General features: G+C 40.5%; 2 protein-coding genes across 6 annotated transcripts in view; one reads left to right on the top strand and one right to left on the bottom strand.

The window, feature by feature from the left end:
- The window catches only part of Wasf1 (WASP family member 1), a 62,852-nt gene extending 49,790 nt beyond the window's left edge, over nt 1-13,062 (bottom strand). Inside the window, exon 1 of one of the 4 annotated variants that reach the window (XM_008852419.3) lies at nt 12,860-13,062. The gene's annotated coding sequence lies outside the window, so the exon portion shown is untranslated. Of the gene's footprint in view, nt 1-12,508; nt 12,746-12,859 lie in introns of those variants that run through there. The other 3 variants (XM_008852416.3, XM_008852417.2, XM_008852418.2) reach the window with 3 other exon arrangements.
- A 115-nt stretch (nt 13,063-13,177) lies between these two features.
- Nucleotides 13,178-16,060, top strand: part of Cdc40 (cell division cycle 40) — a 54,049-nt gene continuing 51,166 nt past the window's right edge. The window contains exons 1-2 of one of the 2 annotated variants that reach the window (XM_008852415.3): nt 13,178-13,264; nt 13,460-13,711. In XM_008852415.3, the coding sequence (XP_008850637.1) occupies nt 13,523-13,711 (189 nt within the window). In that variant the 5' untranslated portion in view covers nt 13,178-13,264; nt 13,460-13,522. Of the gene's footprint in view, nt 13,265-13,284; nt 13,712-16,060 lie in introns of those variants that run through there. The other variant, XM_017803017.2, reaches the window with a different exon arrangement.

The raw sequence follows: 16,060 nt of genomic DNA, 5'->3' as shown, positions 1-16,060 counted from the left end.
TACAAATATAAATCAAGCCAGGTGTGGTGGTGCATGCCTGTAATCCTAGCACTCAGGAGGCAGAGGCAGGCAGATCTCTGTGAGTTCAAGGCCAACCTGGTCTACATAGTGAGTTCCAGGTCAGCTGGGGCTACAAGGAGACCCTGTCTCAAAAAAACAAAATAAAACAATCATAGTTCTGTCTATGGTCCTAGTCTATGAGCTTAAATATAGCAACTTCACCTACTGTATACTTATTTCAATAGCACTTCCATAATAATTCTCTCTTTGCCACTGAAGAATCATATAGATACTAAAAATAAATCATATTTTAGTCAACAGTTTCTGGATCTAACATAATTTCTCAGAGGTTTCTTGCTGTTGTTATTTTGAGATGGCATCTTCTCACACTGTAGCCCAGGCTGGGCTTGAACTCATGGCGTTCCTCCCGATTTAGCTTCCTGAGTGTTCGGATTCCAAGTATGGACACCATATCCAGCTTTTAACAGACTTTTAGTGAATGAATTTAATAAATTTAAAATTAGCTGGAGAGTAGGCAGAGTCACACACTTGTCGTCCCAGAAGGCAGAAATGAAAGGATCGTTAGCACCCAGGAGTCAAGGAGTTCCATGTTAGCCTGACAATACAACAGGACTGTCAAAAAGAAAATTGAGAGAACTGATGAAGACAGCTCAGTAAGTAAAGGGCTTGCAGTACAAGCATGAGGACCTGGATGGTCAGTCCCTGGGACCTACCTAAAGCTGGGTATGGTGGAGTGCATCTGTAACCCCAGCACTGTGAGCAGGGGCTGGTGTTACTAACTGGCCAGTTAGTCTAGCTGAAAGGCTAGGTCCAAGTTCAGTGAGAAACCCTGTCCCCAAAATACAATGAAGATAATTAACTCAACTTCTAGTTGCTACATGAATATACAAGGGCAGCACTGTCCCCCACATACACGTCACATGCACAAATAGAAAAAATAAAATTAGACAACTCAAATCCATTCCTACTATAAGAAATATATATTAAAATTCAAGTTCAATTTATGACAAAAGTCATTAATATCATTTATCTGTACTTAGTAACAAAAAATTATGTTTTCTATTTATTAAGATTTATTTTTATATTTTAAATTATGTATATGTGTAACAGTATCTGCATACGAGTGCAGATTGCTCAGGGAGGTGAAAGGCATCAGATGCCCCTGGAGCTGGAGTGACAGGCAGTTGTAAACTGCCCAGTGTAGATGCTGGGAACCAAACTTAAGAACTCAGATCCTCTGCAAGAGTAATACACACTCTTAACCACTGAACTATCTCTGCAGCCTCTATATTTTCTTTTTAATGCTAAGAATAAAATTAAGTCCTTTATGCACAAATCTGTTAACAGAGAAGCCAGTAGCAATACCATGATGCATGACACTTTTCATCTCTCCCTAATCACCACACCTTAAACAATGTTCCTGGTGCCATTTACTGCCTAGAGCACCAGGGAAGCATACGGACTACATACAACAAGGCTTTTAGAAGTGTGATCCCTCTCTCTGGAGGGCTCTAATACCAATACTTCCAGTTCTGAAGGCAAAGGAATATCTTCCTTCTTCTAAGCATACCAAGTATAAACTCAAACTACTTCCAAGATTTCCAATTTAGTTCAGTGGTTAAGAGTGTGTATTACTCCTGCAGAGGATCTGAGTTCTTAAGTTGGTTCCAACTTAGAAATGGCCTTTTCTCCCCTAAATACCCTATCCTACCCCACCCTTTCTTCCCATTGAGTGCCTCTGTCCTTCCAGCACTCCATTCACTCCCTCTATTTTCAAAGCCAACAACATGCAGTTGACTAAACTCTAATCACTAGTCTTCCGGATTTCCGGATTTCTCTTTAGAAAAGATAGACTTGCCCTGCCTTAGCCTCTGCGTGTGGATCAAATCAAACTGCAACATTGTAGATCCCACTCCAACATCCTCTTTTCTTATTCTTCCACTCTCTAAACATAAGTCAGAGGCAGCAGTTTTGTTACATGCCAGGTCTTTATACTCTCATCTCTTCACAAACCCGGCTGTTCTCAAATCTTGAACTATCATCTCTACATCATTTGTATAAATTTAAACACCTCCAAAAGGGTATGTCACCAGCCCAAATCTGACATACCCCAAATCAAATTCATCACCCCCAACTCTCAACTCTTCCCCCAAAAGGAAATTTACTCATTGCTTTGGGCTTAACAATTTCCAGTATCAATACCAAATCACTCAGGAATTAAGATTATCTCTAAACTAAAACAAGTTTAAAGCAAAGTATTAGGTTCTCTATCAATCAGTTCAGTCAGCCTTTAAAAAAAAAATTCTGTGGCAGGGGCATGTGTGTACACAGTGCACATGTGGAGGTCAGAGAACAACTTTTTGAGAGTTGGTTCTCTCTTTCTACTCTGAGTTCCAGGGATTGAATTAAGGTTGTTGGGCTTGTAACAGAAGCACTTTTAATGCACTGAGTAACCTCGCAGAGGCTCTCAGTCAATTTCTGATTGTGTGAAAACCACTAATAAAATAGTTGTAGTCTGTATATGTATCACCCATGTTTCTTAAGTAACCCCAAAAAACATATAAGCAGGACTTAAAGGGAATCCTTTCTTTCCTTCAGTGTCCTAGCTGAGGTGAATAGATGTTTGTTTACATTTCCTCGGGAGAAATCCTACGACATAGTCTCAGTCAATTCTTTTGATGGTAAAATGATTTAGTATGCTGCATATAACTTCAACTGTGGGAACTAATTCCTAATAATCAACTCCAAGATAGCTACTGACCAAGTACTTTAAAATAATCCCATTTTTCTCCCTCTATGTCTACAAGAAGACTTGAGTCTGGGATAAGCATTAACACAGTTAAATTTTGGCTAGAAATATAAAAAACTCTGCCACAGTCTATATGTAAAAGTTCTTGTCTTTAAAAGAAATAATTAGGGGCTGGAGAGTTGACTCAGCAGCTAAGAGCAGCACTAGCTACTCTTGCAGAGGACCGCTGTTCGATTCCCAGCACCCACATGGCAGCTAACAACCATCTGTAACCCCAGATCCAGGGGAATCTGACACCCTCTTCTGACTTCTGCAGGCACTGCACAGCACAGGTGCACTTACATACATGCAGGCAATACACTCATATACATAAAATAAAAATAAAATAAGAATTATACCTCCTCACAAGATTGTTGTGAGGATTGCATCACCTGTGTAAGATACCCAGCAAGCAAAGGTTCTCAAAACTTCTAAAATGAATGGCAGAAACCAAATGACAGATCTACGAGAAATAACAAGCAGAATCACACCAGAAAATCTACAGTGAGGCAGCAACAGACGGTAGAAACAATAACAATAGGCTGAGTATAGCTTAGTGCCACAACAATTCACCTATCGTGTACCAGGCCTTAGGTTGGCTTCCCAGCACCACTGATCAATTAAAACTTAAAAGGCATGGATAAATCTTGAAAGAGAGAAATCATTTTACTCATAGATGGGCAAGATAAAAAAAAATGCTTTATTTTGGCATCATTAACCACTAAAACAAGAAAGTAGAATGAGATATTTAAAGTTTCCAAAGATTAACAAACCTACCAACCTAGTTTTGTATTCAGCTATTCAAAAGTGATCAAGAAGCACTTTCTCAGAAAAATAAAAACCAAGGGAATTTGTCACCAGTGAATATGCCTTTCAAAAAAGCAATAAAACAAGCTAGGTGTGGTGGCAATGCCTTTAATCCCAGCACTTGGGAGGCAGAGGCAGGCAGATCTCTGTGGGATTTAAGTGAAGCCAGCCTGGTCTCCATAATGAGTTCCAGGCCAGCTGAGGCTACAGGGAGACTGTATCTCAAAAAAGACCAAAAAAAAAAAAAAAAACCAAAAAAACCTTCACACAATGAATAGCAGGAATGTTACAAATAGGAGAGTCAGAAATGGGAACTCTGCTACAAGGTACCTTAAATTACTGTTAAGTAGCCTTAGTGTTATTTAAATGTAGACTTAGACTAACTGTAAATGTATCCAGAAAATCTAGGGCAACTACTAAAACAAAGTTTTAAAAGATATAAAAGACTAGGAGAAAAGGGGCTGGAGAGAGAGCTCAATGGTACTCTGGCAGAGAACCCGGGTTTCAGTCCCAGGGCCCATAATGGCCACTAACAATCGTCCATAATTCCAGTTCCAAGAGATCCAACGCCCTCTTCTGACCTTGGCAGGCACTGCATGACACATGTGCACCTACCTACATGCTGACAATATACTCATACACATAAAATAAAACTCAATAAAATATTTTTTTAAAAGAACCATATAAAGTGCTCAATTTTTAAAGTCAGGGAAAATGAATATAAAGGAATGTTTTTAAAAGTAAAGTATAAAGGTGATGAATACAAAAGTTAAAATGTGACAGACAGTAATTCAACTATCATTAATTACTTTAAATGTGGGTAGCTCAGATACACCAGTTAAAAGATCTTCAGTGAGTAAAATTTAAGATCCAACTATATACTGTCTGTAAGAAATCCATTTTATGTAGAAAGATATAGATTACAAATAAAGGGATGCAGAACAAGCACTATATTAACATGAACCTAAAGGAAGCCTAAAGTAGCTATATTAAACAAATGAAACTTTTGAATGAGGGAAATTATCTGGAACTTTTTAAAAAAATGTATAATATTAAGATAAAGGGGTATATTTTCTAAAACAATCCTTTTAATGTAAAAATAGGACATCAAAATATGACAGAAAGACAGGAGAAATGGCTGAATACACTATCACAATTAGAGACTTCAGCATTTCTCTATTAGTAATTAGCAGATTCAGCAGACAGAAAAAGAAGACAGTTGAACTAACACCATCCCTCTACTGGTTCTACATGACATGTATGTGGTACTTTACCACAAACTGCAGTATATACATTCTTCTCAAGCTCACATGGCCCATTCACTCAGAAAGACAATGTTCTGGGTCTTAAAACACACATATGAGAAATACCAAAATATCTGAAGACTGAATATCCTACTTATAAGTAATAATTCAGTCTCAAGAGAATTTAAAAATTTTTCAGAACTAAAGGAACATATCATCTCAAAATTTGTGATATGTATCAAAAGCAGTGATTAGAGGGAAATTCATTTAGTATATTAGGCCTGGAGATTGGAGGCCTCACCTACAGTCCCAGCACCTGAAAATGAAAGCAATAAGACCTGGACTTCAAGGTTATCCTCAGCTACAAAGCAAGTCTGAGGTCATCCTGGGCTACACAGCACTGGGGGGCTGGGGGAGGGGGAGCTGGGCATGGGCATGATGGCGCCTTCCAACACTCAGGAGACAGACGTAAGGTAGGCGGGTCTCTGTGCGATCCAGACCAGCCTGGTCTACAGTGAGTTCCAGGCAGGCTGGGGCAACGAGAACCTGTCAGAAAAAAAGCAAACAAAAACCTGGAGAAGAAAATTCGGTGTGTGTGTGGTGGGGGGGGGGTGTCTTAAACCAATAGACTTCCTACTTAGGAAATTAAAAAAGCAGAGTAAAATAAGCCTAGAGTAAGCAGAAAGAAAAAATTTTAAAAAAGAAAGAAATCAATGGAATTAAAAACAAAATCATAGAGCTTTTATTTTGGTAGCAAAAGTGTTAGTCACGATCACTCGCTAGATCACAAAACGCTTTGCTTGTTGTCTCTTTTTGCTTGACTTTTGCATAATTCTGTCATAACTTCTAGAGCATGTATGTTATAAAAAATTACTCCCCAAATGTAAGACAACAGACATCTCTATTAAAAGGACTAGAAGACAAAAATATTTAGGTTTATAGACAAAGCTGGAAAAAAAATAAGTCTTCATAATCTTGATAGAGGAACTAACCAAATTAATCTCTGTCCTGCCACAAAAGGTTTTTCTCTTTTTCTGGTCAGTGTAGAAGCATTAACTAATTAGGGTACAGGCCACTCAGGAGATAGAATGGCAGGAAGCTGGACTGTTAAGAAAGCTCTAGACTGCAATTAAGACTATCTGATCTTCTTGAAGAGAGAGACTGTAGATAGGCTAACTAAACCCTGGTGGACGAACTTGCACTGAGGGACATCTCAGGACACTAACTTTATGTAATAGGCCTTACTACAACTGACAGAATGTATGAACTCTAGTGGGGGTGGGTATCCTATGGGAGGGTGCCAAAGGGGAAGGGGGAAGGGATTATGAAGATGATTTTATGTATGAAATACACAAAAATTCAATTAGATTTTTTTTTAAAGAAAGACTATCAGAAAGCTTTATCGTTATTCAAGAGACAGCATGTCTACAACCACCTCTGTGGAAATCTGTAACAGTCTATAGTAGTAGAAAAAGGGGACTTTGACAACATACATCCTGGTGTTCCAATTCCACCTCTATTTTTATTAACCATGAGACCTTGTCCAAACTATTTAATCTTTGACTGGACAATCTTGGTTAGTTGGCAAGTACCTAAAGTACAATTCCAATTAGTTCATGCAAAAATGATGATTTATTACAAAGATACTAAACGAAAATAGCATCTTGGCAAACAAGCTCAGGACTATGGACAAAGACACTTTGAGCTGCAATCAGGAGACTGCATCTGCTCTTCCCCTCACCCTTTGTTCTAGATGCCACGGTTAACCTATTCTATATGGTGAGGACCAGATCAGTAAACGCCTCAGTGTTTGTGTTTTACAGTTTCAGCAACTGGAGAAAAACCAAATTTATTCAACTTTTGGGCATCTGCGACCCAGGAAAAACCTCTAAAGTGACTTGGGTTAGTGCAAGTGTCTAGAACTTGGCTGTTAAACTATAGAAATGCACAAAATTATAATGGGTCTTCCAAGATCCTCCAAGTCAGAGTGATCTTTCTAACAGTCAGGTCTGATCCAATATATTTAAATGCTTCGTGGGCTTCTCATAACCCTTGCAGAACCAGGCTCTGTATGGGCCCTGCTTTGGCTCCTACTTAACTACACATTCCCTCTTACTAAGACTTATACACTCTGACCTTCATCTCTTAATTTCCTTCAGACAAGTTCTTTTGACTCAAAATTTCTGGTGTTCAGTGTCTCTTTTCTTTACCCCCTAGCTTTCACTAATCTGCTTTTGACAAGCCTTCCCTGGCACCCAAGGTAATTGGTTCCTTCTTCTTTCCCTTCATAGCATTTGCTAATTGTGGATGTACTGATTCAGAATTTGTATCTCTTATTCCAAGACGTTGAGACCTATCCTTTTAGCACCTAATTGGGCCTTAATTTATATAATGAATGAGTAACTGGTTTGGCAAAAGGTTGGCAACCACCACTGGATCAGCCTACTGCAAATGAGTGGAGGACAGCAGAAAGATGTACCTGCTGTTAGCAAGTCATAAAAATGCTCCTGCTCCAGAGGGAAAAAGGGAAAGGAAGCAGTTCCCAAACAACTTGGGCTTCTGCCGGGCAAAGTAAACAACTTGTTCAATTCAGCTAATCTTCTTCCATAAAATCCTTCTAAGACTATGGTAGCAACTCAATAAAATAAATGGAATAGACCTATAAAGGGATTTACATTTATGGCAAGCCATGTAATCTTACCTCTCTTCCTCTTAGGAGACCAGGTTACACAGATCTTTGAATATCATTAATCTCCAAATAAGTTAATTGAAAGCCTATAAACTATTCCAATATAAATGGCAAGCATAGTGTTTCATGAGTCCTTTTCTTGCAGCACTCAGACCCTTCCACTCTACAAGGAGAATGACTTTCCTACTGTTCTGTAATAATTGCATCCACTCAAAAGCCATTCGCTTTAACTATAAAGCAAGCTTTAGGAACTTGAAAATGAAGCAAAGCAAAGCAAAACAACCAACCAAACAACAAAAAATCCCTTCCTTGATGCACTCATAACCCCATTTTTCAATCTGCCTCCAACGCTACCACACCTCTATTAAAGCAAACTATGTCATTATAATTCAATTTCTTAACAGTGCTGAGTTTGTTTTTTTTTAAAAAAATATTTTATCATTTTTATTTTATGTGCATGTGTGTATCGCCTGCATGTAGATAAGCACACCCGTGTCATGCAATGCCTTCAGGAGACAGAAGATGCTGTTGGATCCCCTGGAACTGGAGTTATAGACAGTTGTTATCTGCCATGTGGGTGCCGGGATTCAAACCTGGGTCTTCTGCAAAAACAGTGTACCTAACTGCTGAGCCATCTCTCCAGCCCCGAGTTTTTTAAAAACTAGCAAAATTAAAAACCACTATTATATCAACAAAATAACTAAAATACGTTGCTTCCAAAAAAGGCATAGGAAGAACAGTTTAGAACTATGTGATTTTCAGAAGTAGATCCAGAAAGGAGAAATTTCCTGACAAGTACAGAGGCAGTAGTACTAGAAAGGGAAAACAAAGTCTCACAAGAAAAGGAATTCCACAGAGTTTTCCAAGCCCTGGAATTTTATTGTAGCTGGGACACCTGAGTTCCTCTACCTTAACCTTCTGATTTCACAACTGACAAAACCAAAAATACTGAGAGGCAAAGTCACACAGAAGACCCTAGTTCATTCCAATTCCTCGCAAGCCTTAACTTCTTACCCATATGATATGAGGCTAAGGCATTATGGAAAACTAAGAAATATCGTCCCCTTTGTGTTTCCACAGGTGAAAGGGGCAAGTTCCTAATAATGTCATGACTAACACGTTCAAAGGATTGTTACACGTATTATAAGTTATTTTAAATATACTAATATTAGTTTTTAACATAATTTTATAATTTTCTAGGATTTTATAATTACTAGTAAAATCCTGTAACTCCAATATACTATGGCTTATACTTGGTTGTTTGTGAGTCTATTCACTAAGCATACAGTTTCTGAGAAAGTAAGTTCCAAGTCTGTGACAGTTAAACCAGCGTAAACTTCAGTGTAAATTCACTGAATTGAGAAGCCCCCTAGGAGACAAACCTCTGGTTGTTTCCAGAGATGTGCAGCTCAAGAGGGAAGACCCACCCTGAATGTTGCTGACCCACCCTGAATGTTGCTGACTCCTTTCCATGTGCTCGGATCTGCCTGAATAAAAAGGAGAAACTGAGGGAACACCAGCATTCATCTCTCTGATCCCTGACAGCAGATATGTGACAGGTTGCCTTGCAGTCCTGCCAACATGCTTTCCCCCATGATGGACAGTATCCATCCTCAAACTATAAGCCAAAATAAGCCCTTCCTTCTTTAAGTTGCTTTTATTGGGTATAATATCACAGTAATGAGAAAAGGAGCTAATACAAAGTCCTAAAGCATGCTATAAAACTTAAACTATAATAAATCAAATCTAAGTTAGGACTGGGAAAGATTCAAAATTAAGAGGTGAGGTTGTAGCTCAGAAATAAGAGTACTTGGCAAAATACATGAGGACCCTGGGTTTTATCCCCAGCACTGAAAAGAATAAAAGAGGGAGAGAGAGAAATTCAAAATTGTAAGCCACACGCAGTAAATAAAAACATAAGGTCCTTAATTTTATGAAAAGTCCTACCTTCAGATCATTTATTTTTAAAGCCTGTTATATAGAAAAGCACAAGATTTCATTTACACAGGTCTTTTTATTAAAATGTCACTGGGAAAACTTAAGTCAAAAAGAAAGTCATTTCTATACATAATTTAGGAAATGAAAATGAAAATGTGTATTTTCACATAGTACACTACAAGGATAAGAAGAAAAACACTGACATCATTTCATTTAGACTTCTAGCATATACATTATTCAGTATTTAGTGCTAGCTTAATAATAAGTGGGTAAAAGGATTTTAGAGGAGGTTACAAAGACTCTCCAAATGCCTTTCTCTTCTTCAGAGGTAAAACTGTTTTACCATTTAAAATGTTTTCTAAATTTTGCACAATGTTCATTCTGCACATTAATTCTTTATTCACTCATTTTATTTAATACGGAAGATAAATCCCTTATTATTTGCTAAACACTCTGTTAGCACATTTAGATTTATGACAATAAGTCACAGGTTAGCTCCTGTCCTCAGAGAGATAAAAGAAAAACAAAACAAAACAGATCTTCTTTACCCAATGATAAAAACAACTATATTTTAGCCCATATTTAAGAAAACATGATAAAATGTAATCAAATGAATTCTCAAAAAAACACTTATACAAAGAATGAACTGTAATTGTAAATATACTTTTAGAGACTTTTCATCTATGAGTTTCTCCCAGAAAGTGAAAGTCTAGTGTTTGTGGAGTCTGTAATGACACAGTCTTTCAATAGTTTTTGCTATGAAAATGAATGAGTTAATCTCTCATAAGGAAACCAAATGTACTACTATTAAAATGAAAAAGGAGCACTTTAAAAAGTATCTTACTCTTAAAATTAAACAAAAAAAAATACAGTATTACAAAATACTAATGCGCGGTCTCTCGATATTTTAGAATAGTCACAAACCTGAATAAGGAACCTCCTTTTCACACTTTAAAAGGAAACACAATTACAAATTTTGGATTGTTATCTTCAACTTTTTTCATTAAATGTCCACTTCCTGGACATTTTTTCACAAACTTAATTCAATATTCTGTTTATTATCAATTTTTCATCAGTATTAACAATTTATACTAATTATATGTACGCATTAAGTCTATAATTAACTCTTGATATGAGAAATTCTTCAATTTAAAACCAACTCTCCAAAGTGAAGTCAAATCTGATCAGCCATTCTAATGTGCCACAGAAAAGCAAGCTAAACCATTTTCATGATTCATCAACTAAAATACTTACAATTAATTTAAAAGTACTATGAGAACATCTTTACTGAATTCACGAATATAATCTTGTAGAGTAAATGAGTATTGTTTCTATTTATATGTAAGGAAGTTAAGGCACAAAGGTGTCCATTTTGCAAATTGCAAGGTCATTTCCTAACAGAACTGATTGTACACCATCAACTTGTTTGCCACTTTCAAGTGCCATTGAACAATTACTGCACCCTCAAAATGCGTCTGCAATGTCTATGTGCTTTCATCAAAAGGGTTAACAAAACAAGCTTAAACATGGAAGATGGGAAGGATTACAAAAAGAAAAAATGGGTATTTTTGGTAGTTAACCATTTATTCTAAAATAACAAATGGTTTTTTACATAAGTAACCAACGGTTGTTTATGTTTTCAAAAACATATTTCATCTATCTATTTTGTAGATCATACAAAACTGGAATCTACTTGTTCTTATAGATAAAAGTTAGAAAAATAAGGGAAAAAAATCTTCTATCAAGCCATTAAATATATTGTAAAAAGAGCTAAGAGAAAAGTAAAATTCAAGTAAGTTAGGGGGTTAAAGATTCCATCTGTACATATTAAGTCCTTACATCCAAATGAAGACTATGATTAATAATCAAATATTCTGCAAATCAAAAATACAAAACTTTTCTTACACAAAACTTGAGATTTCTATCGTCTTTTTATTCAAATATTCAAAATAAATAAAAAATATTTTTCCTAACAGAAACTTAGACCATAAGGTATAAAATGCTCTGAGAATCCGAGCTGATTGCGTTCGAAATTGTTATAGTGCCATCAACAATTAGAAAAATTTATTAAACTTACAAACATTAATGGATTGAATCACTAATAAATCAATTACATCAACTACTGAACAGAAACAATACTTAGCTAGTCTGTGAATATAACATCAAGAAAAAAAATAGACTCTAAGGCACACCGTGTATAGAAAAGGATTAGAACAGGCCGTATTAAAATACTATTCTAGGCTAGGGATTAATCAATTAGTCGGTTACAGGGCAGGTTGGGAATGTTCAGAACGGATGAGCTTTCTTTTCAGAATTATTCTAGCTCATCACCCGCAAGTGTAAGAGACGGTGTCAGAGTACCGAAGCTAGGGGGCATGCTATAGCAAGGGGAAAAGAAAAATGGGAAAGGTGCAATGGATGCTGCATAGTTGAATAATTATCTGGGTGGCACAATGGGCGAGTCCGGCCGACATCAGAGCGGAGTGAGCGTCTCCCTAACTCCAGCGGAGGCACCTCCCCATTCCGAGCCGTCAGCGGAGCCGGCAACCGCTTCGCCCTCTCTTCCGAACGAATTAAAAAGGATGCCAGCACTCGCTTTTCCGTGTCTGTGCACACAGACTCGCGGCGCAAACGCGCAAAAGCCAGGGTTAGCTTTTCCGAGCCGGGGGGCACGTAGGGCGACCGGGGCTTCGCGGCCGAGGGCTGCAGGCTCCCCGGCCCGGTAACGCGGGCAGGAGCCGGTACACCGCACAGCCCCGCACAGCCCCACAGGTGAGAACTACAGCCGCTCCGCCAGCGCAGCCACGGGCCGGTCCCCGCCACCAAGCCCCGCGTCGCCAGCGCCCGGCCCGAGCGGCTGGTGGGCGGCGGGATGGGGGCGGGGGCGGCGCGCCCATGCATCCCCGCAACCTCTGCGGACCGGCGCTCACCCACGCCCCTCTCCGCTCCGGCCACGAACAAGAGTTCCTTCCCCGACTGCGGCGAAAATAAGAAACAAAATCCTGGGAGACCCGCGCTCACCGGGAAACCGTGGGGGGCTCTCGCCTTACCCCTTCTTCATGCTTCGGCGGCGGCCGCCGGTCCCGCTCGGCTCCGGGACCCCACCGAGAGCCCTCAGAGAACGTCGGTCTCTAGGGTGGCAGCTGCTTCGGGTAGTGGCGGGGGGGGCGGGCCGCCGGAGGCGCCGGACCGCCGTGAATGCCGCCGGGGGCGCCCACCGGTCGCCGAGCCGCGGTGCGCGCGATGCGCGAGCGAACAACACCGCGAGCCGCCGCTGCCCTCCGCCCGCCCCCTCCGCGCGCGACGCTCCACAACCGGGCACGGGGATCCGCGCCAGCTGCAGGGGGAGCCGCGGGGCTCCCTCAGCCTCACCTCACAGTCTTCCCGCCTGGGAGCTACTCCTGGCCGTCCGTAGGTCTCCCCCTAAGATTTTCACTCTCCCCTTGAGCCCCGCGGGGCCCAGGGGCAGCGTCGGGGGAGCCTCAGCCTCCGCCCACTCAGCCCTCCGCAGGCGTGAGGACCGCTCTTCCCCCTGTCCCGAGGCTCTGTGGTATTACCCAATCCTCAGTTTGGGGGAGGGGGATGGAGAGAACGGTGCTGGGCTAGGGAATGAGGGAAGATGATAGCCAATTGAATGAACCATCCATTCGGGGCGGGGTCGAAGGCACACCCGCCCGCCTGGCTCCGCCCTCTCGCTCTAAACTACATTTCCCATCATGCCTCTCGCGCCTCCCACCGCCCTGCACGCCGGGAGTGGAGGACCTCGAGGCCTCAAAGGTATTTCAGAACTCCTTTAATCCACTAGGTCTTAGAAGTTACAAGCTATTATAATCCCTGTGCTTTCCTAGATAAATGTTCACAAATATCAACTTTGTCGCAGTTATTGTAATAATCAATAAGGTTTTTTGCAAGAAGTTAAAAATGATTTTTTGCCAACGGAGGTAAATAATGTGTTCTATGACAATCTGTCAGGACCTGGCAGCTGCTGCTTCTTCCGCCCTGGTCTGGCCTCAGCCTAGAGGATCTGTTGCCGTCATGTCTGCTGCGATTGCAGCTCTAGCTGCTTCCTATGGTTCGGGTTCGGGGTCCGAATCGGATTCGGACAGCGAGGGCAGTCGGTGTCCGCTGCCAGCCGCCGACTCCCTCATGCACTTGACCAAATCGCCTTCGGCCAAACCCTCACTGACAGTAGCGGTGGACTCGGCTCCGGAGGTAGCAGTTAAGGTAAGTGTTTTAACCACTGATGGTTGACTGGCTCCAAAACCGCCAGTCTCCTGTTAGGTCCCGGGTTAGCTCAATGATAATTTGCCGGCGCTACATCTCTTCTTCCTCGGCATGTCTTTCTTCCACCCTAGAAGCCGACAATTGGAAGTATGGGGCAGCCCTCCACTTCTCCAGCGTATCTCCATTGGTTTAAAAAAAAGTTGTCGAAGAGGGGGTAAATTTTGAATTTGCTGACGAGGACGTAGCCCTGCTAAAGCAGGTGTAAGTTTAGAGCACGAATAAAACTAAATCAGGACCTCGCAACTAGAGTACGTTCCCTCTCTCAAGTGAGTAATGGCCAGGCACTGTTTTGTTTTTGAGGAACCGGTCTCTATCCTGACTCCACCACTTGTGTGAACCTGGACAAACTACACAACTCCCTCTGTCCCTCTCCGGTACAACGGAGATACTTTTTAAAGCATTTATCTGTGTTAGATTATTGTAAAGATTACATGAAATTATACAATAAAAGTTTAAACACAGAGCCTGATGTTTACTGGCAAGGCAATAAATGTTAGCTATTGTGGATATATATATATATTATATATATATAATATATATATATAGTGAGTGGAAAGGGGGCATTAGTTTAGGAAACTGCATGCAGGATCCCAGGGAAGGAAGGCGATAAAGGGAAAAATTAGGCTACATAGTTCTTTATTGCACATGTGTTATTTGCCAGTAACTGCCACTATCTTAAGCGCTGAAGCCACGGAGGCGAAGAAGCCAGAACATCTTTGCTGTCATGGTGCATACTAAAATCATTCCAGTGGAAGAGGCAGTCAGTTAAATGTGAGCAAATAAAGTATTTACAGACTGGATTCTGACGGGAAAAAGTAAGAGTACCATAATAGAGAATAAGATACACAAGTGTGATTTTGATAAGTTGTCTGGCAAGTCCTTTCTGAGAAAAAGGTCAGTTCAAAGAATGAGAAGCCATGTAAGCTAAAGCAAGAGTTTCCAAGCTTAGGTGACTGGAAAGACAGAGACCTTAGTGTGTCTGGGCTGGTGTGTCTTGAGCCCATTGAGAGCATGCACAATTGGTAGTAGAGCCCTAGGTGGGTGAGAAGCTTGGGTGTGGAGGAGGAAAATGTATACAAAACTTCCTTCTTAAAGAAGTTCTTAAGTCTTGTTTATGTGTATTTTACAGGTTTTTGTGAGCCGTTTTACTTTTTCATAAGGATATCTGGCATGACAGAATGCTGGGAATTCTATCTTTAGAGCAAAACAAAACCCTTCCAACTTAGGACCTTGCAGCAACCTCCTCAGTCTGATCTTTTCACAACTCACCTTTTGGTGCTGTGCTCTCATCATTTTCCCCCAGCCCACTACACTCACCTTAGCCTCTTGGTTAACTACTTTACCAGAATGATATCCTTCCAGTTGTCATGTTCTGCCGTCTGACTTGAATCTCGGCATCAAATAACACTTTTAATTTCTCTCTCTCAAAACATTTTCTCCCTGAGACTTCCATGAGGACTGCTCTCAGCCTTTGGGTTCCCTGATCTGCTTTCCCTTCGGCAATAGTGTCTCCTTGCTCTCTGTCCTTATTTCTCACTGCAGCTCCACATAGTCTCCCATACCTTCAAGCACAATATGTGCTTTTGATTACTCACAGGTGACCATTGTGAAGAGGTTAACATAGGCTTGGATCAAGATTCCTAGCTCCAGAACTGACCCACAGGATAACCTTGGATAAGTGACAAGTGCTCTGAGTCAGTTCTTATTCATCTTTTAGTTTCCATCTCATGGAGCTGTAAGAGTTGTCATAAACCAATTTTCCAGAATGTAAAGCAATTTTTAACTGTATCAAACACATAAGAGATAATGACCAAATGCCAGCCATCCTTGTAATTTCTAGTCCTTGACTTCTTGTCAGCTTAAGACCTAGTTTAAAAAAAAAAATCTCTTCCAGGTTGGCTCTCGGGCCCCTTTGGTGTACTAAAAACTTAAACTTCTTTCCCTCAAAATGCACTTTTTTCCCCCATTTTAATCAATGTCCCTCACATTACACCTGTCAGTCCAAGCTACAAGCATAAGGATGATCCATTTCTGGTTCATTAGTTTTTCTCAATTCCTTCCTTTTTGTTTTCATTGGCACAGCCTTCGTAGGATCCTTCTTTCTCCCAGGACTTTTTTTTTTAATTTTTAAAAATATTTTATTTAATGTATATGAATGTATTGCTTGCATGTATGTAGGTGTACCCATGTCATGCAATACCCTTGGAGATCAGCAGAGGGCATCAGATCGCCTGGAACTGGAGTTATAGACTTAGCTGCCATGTGGTGCTGGGAACCAACCTGGGTCCT

Source organism: Nannospalax galili, unplaced genomic scaffold (genome assembly GCF_000622305.1).
Source record: "Nannospalax galili isolate Female #2095 unplaced genomic scaffold, S.galili_v1.0 scaffold646, whole genome shotgun sequence".
Classification (NCBI taxonomy): domain Eukaryota; kingdom Metazoa; phylum Chordata; class Mammalia; order Rodentia; family Spalacidae; genus Nannospalax; species Nannospalax galili.
Note: the sequence above shows the minus strand (reverse complement) of the source record. Positions and strands in the feature narration are given on the sequence as shown.